The following is a 17,024-nucleotide window of genomic DNA, read 5'->3' on the forward strand; positions in this document are numbered from 1 at the left end:
GCTGAAGCTGTGGGTGCGGAGTGGGTGCCCTGTGAGGCTGTTGAGCATGTGGTCAGCCTGCAGGCCCAGCGTGGGATGCGCGTGCCTGGGGTTCCCACAAGGCAGGAGTGGAGTGTTGGCACCTGGAAATGTCATTTGGGTCTGCGAAGCCCGCTGTGTTCATGTGGGTGGGTCGGCGGCATTTGGCACCTCTGCAGCGCTGTGCTCCCTCCCCACCCCCCGGACCACTGTCTACCTCAGGGTCTTTCTAGCCCTGAAGGATACCTGGGCGCCAGCAGTGACTCCCCACCCTCAGCCCCCCAGGCCCGGCCCCTCTAACCTGCCCTCCCAGTGAAGCAGCCTGCTTTGAGTGTTTCCTACAACCTGTGAGACTTTACAGGTCTGGCCGTTCTCACTGAGCATCTAGCATTCAAGGTTTGTCCACAATGTAGCTGGGGTCAGTGCTTCACCCCTTTTCACGGCTGAATTGTATTCTGCTGCAGACAGGCACATTTGCTGGTCCCATCGTCAACTGGTGGGCGTTCAGACCACTCCCCGTGACAGGCGCTGCTGTGATCACAGATCAGCCCCTGCTTGGACGCCTGTTCTCGTCCTCTTGGGCGTATGCCTAGACGTGGACTTGTGGCCAAAAGGTGACTGTGTAAATCCCCAGGACCCACTGCCTATTTTCCACCGTGGCCACACTCTCCATCCCGTTTGGAACAAGTCTCAATGCACTTGCCTGAACAGGTCATCAGCCTTGTGGCTCGCCCCACACCCAGGGCCCACCTGGTGGGCCCCCAGTTGTGTTCTCAGGCCCTGAGGACACCCACGGGCTGAGCACATGAGAACCAGACACAGGCAGGCGGTTAGGCTGCACTGTCTCCAGGGACAGGCTGGCCCAATCCCAGGAGCAGCGGGGCAGCAGGGTCCGAGCTGCGTGTCCTGGCAGCCCCAAGTGGAGAGGGCCAAGAGTGGAGAGTGCAGGAATCTTTCATGCTTTTCTGGGGCAGGCTGGCCAGCTGCATTATTGATGGATGTTCTGCAAAATTTAAATGCTGAGCTACGGGGAGGTGAATGAAAACCCCAGAGACTCCCGCTTGCAGTTTTCTTCCCTCCTCCCGAACTTGAAAATGGTCAGATCACATTTTAATGAATTCACTGCAGCACTACTGCTGCCGGCTCTGGGGGCTCTGCACCTGGCAGGAGCAGGGGGACTGCTGGGCAGCTGCCAGGCTGACCAGCAGGGGCACCTGCTCAGTATGCCTCCTGGTGGCCGCAGCTATCACCAACCATCCTTCAGTGGGTGGCCCACGCCCCCACCTCCCTCTGGCTCCGCTGGGGTGGGCGCCATAGGGAGAGCAGAGGTGGAGGAGGAACGCTGGCCGTTGACTGGTCCAGAGCTGGGCCCAGGGTCCTCTCTGAGTCCCAGGGGGACCCAGGAAGAGGGTTGCTGGAGTCCAGGATCCAGCCACCACATGGCTCACCAGTTCCGACCTGAGAACCCAGTTTGATCACCTGCAAAGTGGGGATGGTATTGCACCCTATTCCCCAGGGCTGGCTGAAGGACGGGTGGGGATACTGCGTGTGGTCTGTGGATCCACCAGCAGGAGGCACTAGAACCACCCTGAAAATAGCCCCACGCAGTCCACCAACTCCAGGGCCCCTCCCCGGCCTCACGCAAATGGTGACAAGCATTCTAAGGCCACGAAGCAAGGCCCAAGGAAGGCTTTTTAAATAAAAACATCAAATCTCTTACCCATGCTAGACCCTCCCAACAAGTAAAGCTGGAACATTTGCAAGAGGGTGTCTGTCCAGGGACATTTCCCAGGTTCCACCTGGGCCCCACTACCTACCCTCGGGTGACCATTACGAAGTCTAGAAAGTATACTTTCTAAAGCTAAAGCCACAGCAGAGCCTGGCCAGCATTCCCCGTCCCCCCACAATGACCTGTCCGAGCTCAGCAGGGCTGGCTGGATCTCAGGGGCTGCACCCATGGGGCCTCTGGATTTTCTTTCTGCGCCCCGCACTCCCCTCACCCCCGCACCACACAGCCTAGAAAGACCCCACCACCACCTGGCTCCCAAAAGCAGGACCGGTATGCCCTCTAGTGGTGGTTGTCTGTACAATACACACTCGCACAGGCACCAACGTGCACACACTCCCAGGCACGCACACACAAACATACACATGTACACATGCCTATACATATATGTGTATGTGCACACACCGGTATACACACACACACATGCATACATACGGGTCCAGAAACACAGGCATACACACAGGAACACAAGCTTGCACACGCATATACACCCATGCAAACACACACGAGTGCCCCCATGTCCCTGAGATGGTTTGGTTCTCCAGTGTCGTCTTAGGGCCTCAGCCCATAATGTCCACAATGTACAGGTGGATTCTACCATTAAAGAGATAAGAAAGGTTGGAGGGGTGCCTTCTTGGCTGCAGTCAGTCACATGACAGCAGTGTCAAGGGGTGAACGCGTTCCCTCCTCTGCTCTAGTTAAATCCCTCCTTTTGCTGTGGGGTCCCAGGAGCCAAGTTGGGGTGAAGTCCCTCCTCTCAGCCCTCCAGCCTGGGTCTCCCTCCCTCCCTCCCACCAGGCAGTCACACGGACAGAGTCCCGATGCTTAGGCCATCGCAGGACAGCCTCTCCCAGCAAGAAGGCCAGCGGGGGGATGGGGCTGTTTCGGGGGCCTCAGTCCCGCCAGTGGCCTGGGAAGGGCAAGCTGAGGCCTTGGTTCCTGGGGGGACCACACACTGTGTGCCATCAAATGACAGCTGTTGGGGGCAGGGGTCCGAGACCAAGGCTGGACCGTGCTGGCTCCTTCTGGAGGGTCGTGAAACACTGCCTGTGCGTCCGCTGGCTTCCAGTCATGCTGCAGCCCTTGGCATCCTTGGCTTGTGGTCGCTCCAGCCTCTGCCCCGTCTCATGTGTCCTCTGCCCTCATCGTCTCTTACTGGAAACCTGTTGTTGCACTGGGGTGCCCTGACCCAGAGGGCCCAGGTCCATCTCGACCTTCACTTTATCTAAAAGGCTCATGATGGACTTGGGAGCACAACTTAACCGATTACCAGGTTGTCCTATCATCTCTTTACTGTCCTGAAGAATGACCTCTGCTGGCCACCGAGAGCAGGGTGGGAACAGAGGTGGGCAGCTGGGGCCCAGGACCCAAGCACCATCTGTCTCGGGCCGGCTGTGTGGCCCACGCGTGACCCGTTTAGTGAGGAGTTGCCTGCACTGGACAGTGGGCTCCTGAGCCGGGTCTTGCATGTCATCTTCCCCACGATGCTCATGCAGAGCAGGGCCTGGGCAGGTCAGACGGGAGGCCCCGCATCTCCTTCCTGTTCCTCATCCCCCAGGACCCCAGGTGGCCAGAGCTTCCACGTCAGGTTGGCAGAGCCCTGGGGATGCCCCGCAATGGGACTCTGGACGCCTCAGCCCCACAAGGTCGCCAGCCGTGAGGTGGTCTCCATTTAACACTGACCCCAGGAGCCCCCTCCGTGACTCTGCCTGCCATGGTTTATGTTGTGGGAGATCCAGAAACATCTCTGCAGCCAGGCCTGTGGAGGGGGTCAGCCCAAGGGGCGTCCCCAATGCCCACGCCCCTCCTGTGCCAGCTGCTATAGGACAGGCCTGTCCGAGGTGTGCCCCCAGCCTGGCCACCATCCTCAGCCCAGGCCAGCGTCTAGCACAGCTGGAACCAACTAGCAACCGACCAGTGCCTGCAGAGCCAAGCTGTGACACAGACGGTCACCACGGATGCTGGGGAGGGTCTCCTCCGCCAGTGACAGAGTGTACACGTGCTCTAGATGCCAGAGGGAGAGCTCTGACCACAGAGTCCTGGGCTCTGGAGCAAGAACATGCAGAGGGCTGCCGTGCTGATGCTGAGAAGAAAAGCAGGGTCTCAGGAGAGTGGGTGTCTGTCAGGGGAGCAGGTGCGCACTTATATTTTATTCGAGGAGGGAAGGCCTTGCTGATGGGCGCAAGCAGTGTCAGGGCAGGCAAAGCAGCCCTGTATGACCCTGGTGGGGAGGGGAACATATGTTTGAAGAGCAGCAAGGAGGCCCCATGGCCACAGCAAAGTGGACGAGGCAGGAGGGGAGAGAATGAGGCCGCTGAGGCCACCACCTGCTCCTGGGACCCGTAGATCCTCCCCAAGGAGCAGAGGTGAGCCCCAGCTCTGGGTTAATCAGATCCGCCAGGTGAGAGGGGCAGGGTCTTCTCGGCACCTGTATGTGTCTCTCAGCCTCCGTTTCTCTGCGCGATGAGAGGTGACAGGAGGCTGCTCAAGGCTCTGTCGGCCTGGGTGTCCCCCCTTCCCCATCCATACTTTGTGGGCTGGGCCTAGATATTCACAGAGCTTTAGAAATAAACAGTCATGTTTAGGACTAATTTCTATTTACGGCAGGTGATGCTGGTTTGCCATTTATAGCAGTGGCAGAAACTGCTTTTATTTTTTTAAAAACTTTCTATTTTGTATGGGGGTTAGCCAACTAACAGTTGTGATAGTTTCAGGTACACAGCAAAGGGGCTCAGCCACACATACACCTGTCAAACTCCCCTCCCATCCAGGCTGCCACGTAACACTGAGCAGAGTTCCCTGTGGTTATCCATTTTGAATATAGCGTGTGTACATGTCCATCCCAAGCTCCATAACTATGCCTTCCCCACCACTCCTTCCCCCTGGCAACCGTAAGTTCATTCTCTTAAGTCTGCGAGTCTGAGAAACTGCTTTTAAGTGTGCTTACTGAAGTACAAGAACGTGTTTGCTGTCAGGGACAACCTGCAGACAGAACTGGAGCGGGGCACGGTGTTAGTCTGCATTGTGGGCATGACCAGCGTGTCCACAGCGGGAGCCCCCACCACAGCCACCCCAAGGCCACGACAGTCGGGTCCTGAGTCTGCCCTCAGGCCAGCAGTGCCCCGGAGGGTCGGGGTCAGAAGCGCTAGAGAAACATCCGTTTATCACAGGATATCGAATCCAACCCCCTGTGCTCTGCAGCAGGGTCTTATTGTTCATCTGGTTTGTTTGCAGTCCTTTGTATCTGCTAATCCCAACTCACACTCCACCCTTCCCTCACCACCCCGCTTCCCCTTGGTAACCACAAGTCTGTTCTCTGTGAGTCTCTCATAAATTTAAGTTCATTTGTGTAGTAGTTTAGATTCCACAGTATAAGTGCTATCATGTATTTGTCTCTGACTTAACTTCATTTAGTATGGTAATCTCTAGTTGCTCCCACGTTGCTGAAAATGACATTATTTCATTATTTTTATGGCTGAGTAACATTCCACTGTTGTGTATATACCACATCTTCATTCATCTGTTGATGGACACAATGCCTTGGCTATTGTAAGTAATGCAGCTGTTAACATTGTGGTTGTATGTCTTTTCAAATTAAGAGTTTTCTCTGGATATACACCTAGGAGTGGGATTGCTAGAAAATATGCTAAGTCTATTTTTAGCTTTTTAAGGCACCTCCATACTGTTCTCCATGGCGGCTGCACCAATTTACACTCCCACTAACAGGGGAAGAGGGTTCCCTTTTTCCACATCCTCTCCAGAATTTATTGCTTGTAGATATTTTTGATGATGGCCATTCTGACCAGTGTGAGGTGATAATTCATTGTGGTTTTGATTTGCATTTCTCTATAAGTAAGGGCTTCCCTGGTGATTCAGTCAGTAAAAAAAATCCACCAGCAATGCAGGAGACCCGGGTTTGGTCCCTTAGTTGGGAAGATCCCTTGGAGGAGTAAATGGCAACCCACTCCATTATTCTTGCCTGGAGAATTCCATGGACGGAGGAGCCTGGCAAGCTACAGGGGTTGCAAAGAGTCAGATGTGACTACGGGACTTAGCATGCACAATTATTAGTGAGGTTGAGCATCTTTCCATATGCCTGTTGGCCACCTGTATATCTTCTTTGGAGACATGTATATTTAGGTCTTCTGCCCATTTTTTGATTGGGTTACTTGGTTTTTTGTTATTTGTATGAGCTGTTTGTATATTTCAGAGATTAAGCCCTTGTCAATTATATCATTTGCAAATATTTTCTCCCAACCTGTAGGTTTTCTCACTCTGGTGTGCAAAACTTGTGTTTATTTGTGCTTCTATTTCTATTGCCTTAGGAGACTGACCTAAGAGAAAACACTGCTACGTTTTATGTCAGAGAATGTTTTGCCTATGTTCTCTTGTAAGAGTTTTATGGTGTTGTGTCTTATATTTTAGTCTTTATGCTCTTTGGAGTTTCTTTTTGTGTATGGTGTGAGCGAGTGTTCTAACTTCATTTACATGCGGCTGTCCAGCTTTCCCAATGCTACTTGCTGAAGAGATTCAAACATCTTCTGAAAGGGGCCAGATAGCAAATGTTTTAGGCTTTCCAAGTAATGTAAGCTCATCACAGCCACTTAGCTCAGCTGTTGTGCAAAATCAGCCACAGACAATGTATAAATAAATGAACCTGGCTGTGTGCCAATAAAACTTTATTTACAAAAAACACTGGCAGACAGATTTGGCCCATAGGCCAGAGTTTACTGACCCCCAAAAGCCCCTTGGTGACTCGCAGCTACCCACGAAGGTGTAGACACCTTACCAGGCACTGCTGTCTCAGGGGTGCTGCACTGGTGGCTCCTGGCGAGGTCTGGCTGCAGAAGGGTTGGAGAGCCCTTTCAGTGCCCAGAAATCCACTGTCCCCATCCAGCTTTATTTGCCTCCTAAAACCCACACCTGTATCCGAATACTACCCGCTCCTTCCAGGCAGCATGCAGACTGGTGTGCAGGTAACAGGGTCGGGGGCTCAACTTCCCTTCTCCTGTGTGAATTTCTGACACTGAAGATGCTAAAGAAATGAGGTCGCTGCGGACACACATCTGGGTTCGCCTCTCTTTGCACACTTCCACCCCGATTTTACAAACCTCAGTGTCTTCTTACAGTCCAAGCCCCCTTTTCCTTCCTTCTAGTTCAATCCACACCTGTGAAAGCCAGGTGCTGGGATGAAGGCAAAGACCTTGCCACCCACTGTGAATGAGGAAAATGTTCTTCCTGTGGCCAGCACCCTGGGCAGGAAGGGGACCCAGCAGCAGCTGAATCCATCCAAGGAATATGTTTCTTGGAAGAAAGTATAAACAGCTAAACCCAAGCTGCTGCTGTTCTTCCCCCTTGTCCCTTCTAGAAAGTCCAGCAGTACATGGTCATCATTCAGGCCACAGACATGGAAGGAAACCTGAACTATGGCCTCTCCAACACAGCCACCGCCATCATCACAGTGACGGATGTGAACGACAACCCACCGGAGTTCACTGCCAGCACGGTGAGTGCGTGTCCCTTCCTGAATCTGGAGGAGTTGGCCAGTGGCGTTCAGACTCCAGGGAGAGGCTGAAGCGTCGGCCACTTTGGGGTGTGCTTGGCAGGACAGGCTGGGGGCTGCAGGGGGACATACATGCCAGGTCCCTCTGGCAGGAGCCTCCACAGCCCACCAGCAGCAGGAGGGCAGTGGGGGACACAATGTGTCCTGCCCCTTCAGGCGCAGCCGGCGGGCTGCCCACAGACCTAAGTGCCCGCAGGAATGGCCCAGTGGCACAGCTGTGGGATCACGGAGTCACGGGCTCCCAATTCCTCTGGGTTCCCAAGGAGCTGTGTCCTTTGGTCCACTCGCTCTGGCGTGGAGGTGCTGACAGGACAGGAACCTACACCCACCCCGCAGCTGCCTGGCCAGAAATGTGGGGGGGGGCCGGCGGTGGGAGGGTGGTCAGTGAGGGTTCCCAGGGCACCGAGTAGATGAGAGAGTAACTGCAACAACAGAAGACCTGGGGCACCACCAGGCCCCTCTCCCCCAGCACCAGCCTGGGCCTCTGGTCAACCTTTGGTCCCCACCAACCCCGTGAGGCTCAGGACCCAGTTATGGGCGAGGCGGCTGAGGCTCAGAGAGGCTAAGTCACTTACCCAGAGCCACAGAGTCCACGAGGGGAGCAGCTGGGAGTGGGCCTCAGAAGCTGAGCTCTCAGGGGAGGAGAGGGGAGCCCTCGCAGTAAGCCCATGCAGCATCCCCTCAGCCTGCTTCCCCACAGCCCCCACACCCTTCAATCCCAGTCTCGCAGCCCTCCATCCTGCATCCTAGAGTCCCAGACTCTAGGTCTGGGTGAGCCAAGGCGGGAGGAGGGCAGTCCCAGCCATGAGGGCGCAGTGCCACCTGGTAGGCAGATCGCCCTGTGGGGTCAGGGTGGCATAGCTTCCATTCTGTGGGCTCTCCACGGCCAGGGGGCAACGTCCAGGGAGTCTGGACATGAGTGAGACATCCCCCCAGCCTGCAAGAACCCCAGGCCGATCCCCAAGGCAGCCCCTACCCTTATGGGGTTTTTCTGTTCTCAGCATGGATCCCTGGAAACTTTCAGGAACAAATTTTCATTGTGTCTCCCAACTTAATCATTCTCTTTTAACTTGAATTTTGGTTAGATCATTCACACACACATAGCACAGCAACTTAAAAGTTACAAAATGACTTACTTTGAGGAAGAGGCCCTGGTGTTCTAATTCTGTCCCTTGTGTCGTTTCTAGTTTTCTGTTTATGATGGGTCCTTAAGACATTTCCACATCCAGATTCCAAATGGCCTTGGAATTTTTTCAACATGTGTTTAGAAATAATTTCAAGTTCACAGAAAGGTTGTAAGAATAGGAATGGGGAATAGAACAGCCTCACAGAGAGAAGGCAGGATGGTGGAGTAGAAGGCCTCGAGCCCAACTCCTACCACAAAACTCAAAATCACAACTGCTGAACAGTCCTCCATAAAAAAGACTGGGACTTGCCAAAAGAGATTTTCTACATCCAGAGATATAAAGAAGAAACCACAACATGATGGGAGGAGAACACTCTCACAATGTAATCAAATCCCATCCAGGAAAGGTCAGTTAAACTAAAAATTGGTTCTTTGAGACTACTGCTGCTGCTTAAGTCGCTTCAGTCGTGTCCGACTCTGTGAGACCCCATAGACAGCAGCCCACCAGGCTCCTCTGTCCATGGGATTCTCCAGGCAAGAACACTGGAGTGGGTTGCCATTTCCTCCTCCAATGCATGAAAGTGAAAAGTCAAAGTGAAGTCGCTCAGTCGTGTCCGACTCCTAGCGACCCCATGGACTGCAGCCCACCAGGCTCCTCCGTCCATGGGATTTTCCAGGCAAGAGTACTGGAGTGGGGTGCCATTTGAGACTACTACAGGCAACTATATGGCAATAAATTAGACAACCTTGAAAAAATGGACAAATTCTTACAAAGGTATCATCTCCCAAAACTGAACCATGAAGAAACAGAAAATATGACCAGACCAATAACAAGTACTAAAGTTGAATCTGTGATTTAAAAACTCCCAACAAAAGTTCAAGACCAGATGGCTTCACAGGTGAATTCTATCAAACATTTAGAAAAGAGTTAACACATATCTTTTTGAAACTATTCTGAAAAATTGCAGAGGAAGGAACAACTCATTCTATGAAGCTACCATCACCTTGATACCAAAATCAGGCAGATGCTTCAAAAGAGGAAAATTACAGGCCAATATCACTGATGAACATAGATGTGAAAATCCTCAACAAAACACTAGCAAACAGAATCCAAAAACACATGAAAAGTATCCATCAATTAAAAAAAAAGACTGGGACCTCCAGCCATGAGCAAGGAGAATTCATCCCAGGGATACAAGGATTTGTCAACATCTGCAAATCAATCAGTGTGATCCACCACATTAACAAATTGAAGAATAAAAACCATATGATCATCTCAATAGATGCAGAAAAAACTTTTGATAAAATTCAACACCCATTTATGATAAAAAAAAAAAACTGTCCAGAAAGTGGGCATAGAGGGCACCGACCTCAACATAATAATGGCCATGTATGACAAACCCACAGTTAACATCATACTCAGCTGTGAGAAAGTGAAAGCATTTCTTCTAAGGTAAGAACAAGACAAGAATGTCCACTCTTGCCGCTTTTATTCAGCATAGTTTTGGAAGCCCTAACCAAGGCAATCATAGAAGAAAAAGAAAGAAAACTTATCCAAACTGGAAAAGAAGTAAAACTGTCACTGTTGGCAGATTACATGATGCTATACATGAAAATCCTAAAGATGCTACCAGAAAACTACAGAGCTCATCAATGAATTTGGTAAAGCTGTAGTATACAAAATTAATGTATAGAAATCTGTTGCATTTCTACAAATTTACAATGAAAGATCAGAAGGGAAATTAAGAGAACAATCCCACTTAACATCACAACAAAAAGAATAAAATACCTAGGAATAAACCTACCTACAGAGACAAAAAAACCTATACTCAGAAAACTACGAGACACTGATGAAAGGAATTAAAGACATCACAAACAGATGGAGAGATACACCAAGTGGATTGGAAGAATCAATATTGCCAAAATGACTATACTACCCAAGACAGTCTACAGATCCAGTGCAATCTTGATCAAATTACCAATGGCATTCTTCACAGAACTAGAACAAAAAATTTCACAATTTGTATGGAAACACAAAAGACCCCAAACAGCCAAAGAAATCGTGAGAAAGAAAAACGGAGCTGGAGGAATCAGGCTCCCTGACCTCAGACTATACTACAAAGCTACAGTCATCAAGACACTATGATACTGGGACAAAAATTAAAATACAGACCAATGGAACAGGATAGAAAGTTTAGAAATAAACCCACATACACCTGTGGTCACCTAATCCATGACAAAGGAGGCAAGAATATACAATGGAGAAAAGACAGTCTCTTCAGTAAGTGGTGCTTGGAAAACTGGACACCTATGTGTAAAAGAATGAAATCAGAACATTCTCTAACATCATACAAAAACTCAAAATGGATTAAAGACTTAAATATAAGACCAGATACTGTAAACTTCTAGAGGAAAATATAGGGAGGACACTTTGACGTAAATCACAGCAAAATATCTTTGGATCCATCTTCCAGAGCCCTGAAAATAAAAACAAGTAGGGACTTCCCTGGTGGTCCAGTGGCTAAGACTCCTCACTCCAAATGCAGGGGGCCCAGGTTCAATCCCTGGTTAGGGAACTAGATCCCACATGCCTCAACTAAGACCCAGAGCAGCCAAATAAATAAATATTTAAAATAAATTTTAAAAAAACAAATGGGACCTAATAAAACTTTAGAGTTTTTACACAGCAAAGAAAACCGTAAATAAAAGGACAACCTATGGAATGGGAGGAAATACTTGCAAAGGAAGCAACTGACAAGGACTTAATCTCCAAAATACACAAATAGTTCATATGGCTCAACATAAAAAAACCACCCAATCAAAAAATGGGCAGAACACCTAAGTAGACATTTTTCCAGAGAAGACATAGAAATAGCCAAAAGGTACATGAAAAGATGGTCAACAATGCTAATTAGTAGAGAAATGTAAATCAAAACTGCAAAGAGATACCACCTCCCACCAGTAAGAATGGCCATCATTTAAAAGTCTACAAACAAGTGCTGGAGAGGATGTGGAGGAAAGGGAGCCCTCCTACGCTGCTGGTGGGAATGCAAACTGGTACAGCCACTATGGAGAACAGTATGGAGTTTCCTTAAAAAAAAAAAAAAAAAACTGAATACAGATCTAGATATTATCCAGCAATCCCACTCCTGGGCATATATATCCAGAGAAAACCATAATTTGAGAAGATGCACACACCCCAGTGTTCACTGCCGCACTATTTACAACAGGCAGGACATGGAAGTAATCTAAGTGTCCACTGACACAGGAATGGATAAAGGTGTGGGACATACGTATAATGGAATACTACTCAGCATAAAAAAGAATGAAACAACACACCGCACAGCAACAGGGAGGGATGCTGAGCCCTAGTAAGTGATCACAGAGATGGGCATAGTACGTGAAGTCAGACGGAGAAAGACAAACACAGTATGGTATCACTTATATGCCAAATCTAAAAAACGATACAAATGAACTTATTTACAAAACAGGAAACAGACTCATGGGCTTAGAAAACAAGCTTATGGTTATCAAAGGGGAAGTGGGGAGAGGAGTCAATTAGGAGTTTTGGATTAACTAGACTGCTATATATAAATAGTATAAAATATATATACACTGCTATATATAAAAGAGATAATCCATGAGGACCTACTGGATACCACAGGGACCCTACTCAGTATTTTTTAACCTATATGGTGAAAGAATCTGAAAAAGAATATACCTATATATGCATGTAACTGAATCACTTTGCTGCGCCTGAAACTAGCAGACACTAAATCAACTAGACTTCAGCTAAAAGAACAGCCACTCACGAGACCCCATCAGCACCATCCTCCCTCCCTGCTGCTCCCCGGAGACGGGCCCACAGAATTCCTCTGAATGGCTGGACAGTCAGCCATACGTTGTGAAGCCTCGTGTTCAAACACCTCGTCCTAAGAGGAGGGTTTTCTGTCAGGGAAATGGCTGCTACCCTTTTCCCACCTGAGGCCCAGAGGGTGACTTCTGGGCTGCCCGAGGTCCCCTGCTCCCCCGGCCACCTGCTCACCACACCCCTGTCCTTCGAGACCCTCCCAGCTCCCGTGTCCTCTGCACCTGCCAGCCCTCCCCCACACCGGCTTCTGCAGCTCCAGACGGGGCCTCGACGTGGCCCCTACACCCAAGCTCCTGCAGGACGGGTCCATGGGGGACCACTTCTGTCCACTGTCCCGAGCCCTGGTCTGGCTTTGACAGCTTGGCCTCCTGTGGCTCTTCATGCTTCTCATCTTAACCTCATCTGCCCTTCTGCACACCAGCCACACTGCAAACACCCTGAGCCCCCAGAAAGGCTGGATCCTGGGTGACCCACAAGGAAGCAAAGGGGAGGGGGACAGGAGGGGGAGGAGAACCATCCTGACTCCCTGTGTGCACCAGGGCATCTGCACAAGGGCAGGGGGGTGACCAGCAAGATATCCCCAGGTCCATACCCACCTCTGAAGAGTGGGCAGCCCAGGAATTACACTGAGACCCTGGCCAGGGTGTGCACATGACCGAGGAGGCACCCTGGAGCATGTTTCTGGGGCCCAGTGGCAAGCAGGACCCCAGGACATGGTCTGCTGGGCTCAGTGGGGGCTGGCCACACCCCCACACACAGCTGGGCTATTTTTATCAAGTTTAATCAAGAACAATCAGCAGAAGCTGAAGAGATGGGAGGGTGGATTTGCATGATCCAATTCCTAAACGTTAATTAAAAGTCATTTTCCCTTTGCCTGCTCTGGGCCTGCTCTGCTTGCTGCCCCTGCATGGCTTTCCTGCTGTCAGAAGGCCACTGACCTCAGCACTCCCTGGGGAGCAGGGCTGAGCCCCCAGAACACAGCCCCACACCAGGCCCCGGTCCTGGACCAAAGCCCCAAGACCCAGCCCCCTCACCACCCACACACAAGCCCACAGGAGGGTCTCCTGGAATCAGGAAACCCCTGCTGCCCCCAGAGTCCCTCCTGTTGTGTGACCTTGGGCTGATGGCCAGACCTCTCTGAGCATAGCAATGTCTTCCCCTCTTTACGCCTGAGTGTTACACAGCTCAGGGTGAAGCCGGGAGCATCCACTGAGCTACAGGGAAGTTTGTTCTCTGCCCTAAAAATGCCACCGGGTGGTACCTGACCTCCATCACAAGTGGCCTGACCTGGCAGTTGAGCAGACAGGGTTCCAGCTCTGTCTTCAGCGGGGGAGAGGTCAGGATGGAGGCGCGAGAACGTTCATCCCAAGTCCAGTTTCCTCATCTGTTAAAAAAAAAAAAAAAAAAGGATGGTAAAGGAGATAGTCAGAGAAATTCTTATATGTTGATACAATGAAATACAACAGAACCGCTTGAAACAAACATGACGTGATGTGTCATATTCTAATATAGAAAATGCTCCAAATAGACTAATCACTGGAAAGCCAGTGGACAGGACAGGTGGAGAGTATAACGATCCTCTCCTTGTAAATAAACTGTATTATATAAATACCAAGAGAGGAGGCCAGGGTCCTGCAGGTGCGCAGGTGCAGACTGTGATGGGTTGGTTTTCACCGTGTATTTGACTGGATGACCTATTCCCCATCCAAGGCAAGTGTGAATGAAATTAGGTTAAATATTTTTAAAAGGGGGACTTCCCTGGTGGTCCAGTGGCTAAGATCCCACACTCCCAGTGCAGGGGGCCTGTGTTCAACCCCTGGTCACGGAACTCGACCCCACATGCCACAACTCAGAGTTCCCATGCCACAACTTAAAAGATCCCACGTGACACAAAAGGTCCCACGTGCCGCAGCTAAGACCTGGCACAGCCAAAAAAAAATACATACCCTCAAAATGGAGGGTGAGCTTCTGGCGGTTCCCGTCCCAGGGTTCCCTGAAAATGGAAGAGAGGACAAGCCCCAGTACCCCCCTTTCTGGAAAGGGGGTGACCAGGCCTGCCTGTGAACCACAAAGCCAGGGAGGGGCTTCAAGGTGTCTTATGGCTGAGGGTCAGGTCCTCCCCTGAGCCAGTGTCACAGGGGCATGTCCCTGCGTTACTCACGAGCTCCTACCACAGCACTGCGAGGAGGGGCGAGGCTGCAGCATCCCACCCGGTCCTGGGCCCCAGGCTCCTCCCGGGGGTGGAGGAGGATGGACGTCAGCCCAGGTCTCATCCCGTTATCATGAGCCACGGCTCCCACCTGTCAGCTCCCGATTCCAAGCTCGGCAGCCAACAGAAATCGCCGCAGTCTCACTGGACAGAAAACTAAACTTCAAAGATTAACATCACTGAGACAGTGTGCCGCCCCCACCTCCGACCCCTTGCACCAGCCACCCAGAGCTCCATCCCCCTTGGCCCATATTCCTGAGCCGGGACTTTCCTCCCTGAGGAGCCCCCAGGGCCTCACATGTGGAAAAATGAAGAGAAGAGAGAGGAGCCTGAAAGTGCAGGGTGGAGAGGAGAGAAGAGGAGAATGGAAACCCCAACTGCAAATAACAAAGAAACTGAAAAAATATATATTAAAATTATTGGAATGTCACTTCCCAACAGAAGCCAACTCAGCCCCTCAGGCCCCAAGGCGGGCAGGGCTCGACCACATCCTGGCTGGACAGGGCTGCCAGGACAGATCCCCAGGCAGCGGCCAGGTTGGGGCAGCCCCTCGCAGTTCACACCCTCAGCCATACCAGGCTCCCAGGCTCTGGGAGAAGGTGGCAGGAGTGGGCAGGTCCTCAGACCTGAGCTGAGATAGGACCAGTCGTGGCTTGAATAGGGGGCACAGAGAAACATCTCAGGGGCTTGGCGTCCCCCAGGGAGCGGGGGGCAGGCTCTGTCATCCCCATCTGCTTGGCCCAGATGAGGAGTCACTAGGCTTCCCTGTTCTCCCCAACTCTTCTGCTACCGTGACCCTCCCTTGAGAGGAGCTGGGATTGTACTGGAAGGCCCAGGCATGAACAGGAAATCCACCTGACCCTGGGGTGGGTAGATGTGAGTTCTGGATTACCAATCAGCAAGGCAAGAAATCCCATTCCAATGCTCCTTAAATCCTTCCTTACCTAAATATCTGCCTTAGTATTCCATGGGGCATGGGGGAGGCTTTCCCTGTGCCTGAAAACCCCAGAAATTAAATTAAAAACTCATGATGGCTAGGGGAAGTCTGACAAGAAAATCCTAAATCAGACTTACCAGCTTAAGGCTCTTCTTTGTGAACCTTTATTAAACCTGAATGAATTAAAATACCCTTTTCCAATAAATTTCACCCAGAAGCCAGTAACCACGGTTAGGGCTGTGCTGCTGTGAACACAAGGAAGCCAGGGCTATTTGTCCAGGTTTGTGCCCAGCTTTTGTGGCTCAAAAGCACACTGCGCGGTCAAAGGACAGTCACGAGACTTGCAGGTCCAGTGTAAAGTAAGAATGCAGGGCCCTCATTCACAAATTAGGAAGAATTTCAAGACTGACGCAGAGCGTAAACCCAGCTCACAGCTCTTTTGAGCTGGGCCATGTCTGCACAGCAGTGATTCTCACTGGTGAGAGGCACTCAGCTTTCTATCAGCACCTCAGCAACAGCACCAACATCTACGCACACTCACACGCACTTTGCCTGCCCACAACCACTGCTGCTATGTGAACCACACTCGCTGACGGGGATGGCTCGAAGCCCTCACTGAGCTGCGACAGGAAAAAGGGCCAAGGCTCCGTGTCTGGTCACCTGCCCAGCCGCAGCTGCTGACCACAGGCCCCAGGGACCGAGAGGCAATTCAGTTCAGAAGCCCTTTGCAGCTGCTGCCCTCTCCTGTTCATTTCCCATCTCACAAGCACATTTTACTCTCTTGTAAGCCCCAAGTACGGGCACTGGTCCCCAGCTGCACGGAGCAGGGCAGCGTGAGGGGGACTTAGGGGACCAGCCTGGCGTGGGAGTGTCACAGGCAGGGCTCAGTATGCAGACAAGCCTGGACCTCTCTGGACACCCCTGGGTCGGTGGAGACGTGGGACGGGCCGACCCCTGGGGATCACCGTGTGGAAGCAGCTGGAGGCATAGGGCAGCCCCCTGGGTGGGCAGAGGTCTCTCCGGCCTCTCCAGGCCTCCATGTGAGTTCCTTACACTGTCTTTTCTGACACCTTACAGTACGCAGGGGAAGTCCCAGAAAACCGGGTGGAGATGGTGGTAGCGAATCTCACAGTGATGGACCGAGATCAGCCGCACTCCCCGAACTGGAACGCCGTCTACCGCATCATCAGTGGGGACCCCTCGGGCCACTTCAGCGTCCGCACGGACCCCACCACCAACGAGGGCATGGTCACCGTGGTTAAGGTGGGTGCTCCCTCACTTCCCGCCCCAAGACAGACGTAACGGAAACGATATCCAGGTTCAGTGCCTGCACCCCCAAAAGCCAGGGTCAAAGGCAGCCTCACAAGAACCGGTCACATGACCCCCAGGATGCTGCCAGCTTGACCTGCCATCCCCCGCCCCACCAAGAGAGAACTCTCCCATCTTCTCCCCACACCCAGCCCAAAGCTCTAGAAGCTCAAAAGCTGAGAATCGGCCCCTCCTGCTTCCCCTCA

General features: G+C 51.5%; 1 protein-coding gene and 1 non-coding gene across 5 annotated transcripts in view; both read left to right on the forward strand.

Moving 5' to 3' along the window:
* The window catches only part of CDH4 (cadherin 4), a 479,150-nt gene that overhangs the window by 450,174 nt on the left and 11,952 nt on the right, over nt 1-17,024 (forward strand). For all 4 annotated transcript variants that reach the window (XM_086332761.1, XM_086332762.1, XM_086332763.1 and 1 more), the window contains 2 exons: nt 7,173-7,310; nt 16,588-16,773. In XM_086332761.1, the coding sequence (XP_086188887.1) occupies nt 7,173-7,310; nt 16,588-16,773 (324 nt within the window). The remainder of the gene's footprint in view (nt 1-7,172; nt 7,311-16,587; nt 16,774-17,024) is intronic.
* TRNAW-CCA (transfer RNA tryptophan (anticodon CCA)) lies at nt 10,997-11,069 on the forward strand. Its single transcript has one exon. It is a non-coding gene; the product is annotated as a tRNA-Trp (tRNA).

Source organism: Bos grunniens, chromosome 13 (genome assembly GCF_055505025.1).
Source record: "Bos grunniens cultivar Pamir isolate PY7600 chromosome 13, Bosgru_T2T1.0, whole genome shotgun sequence".
Lineage (NCBI taxonomy): Eukaryota > Metazoa > Chordata > Mammalia > Artiodactyla > Bovidae > Bos > Bos grunniens.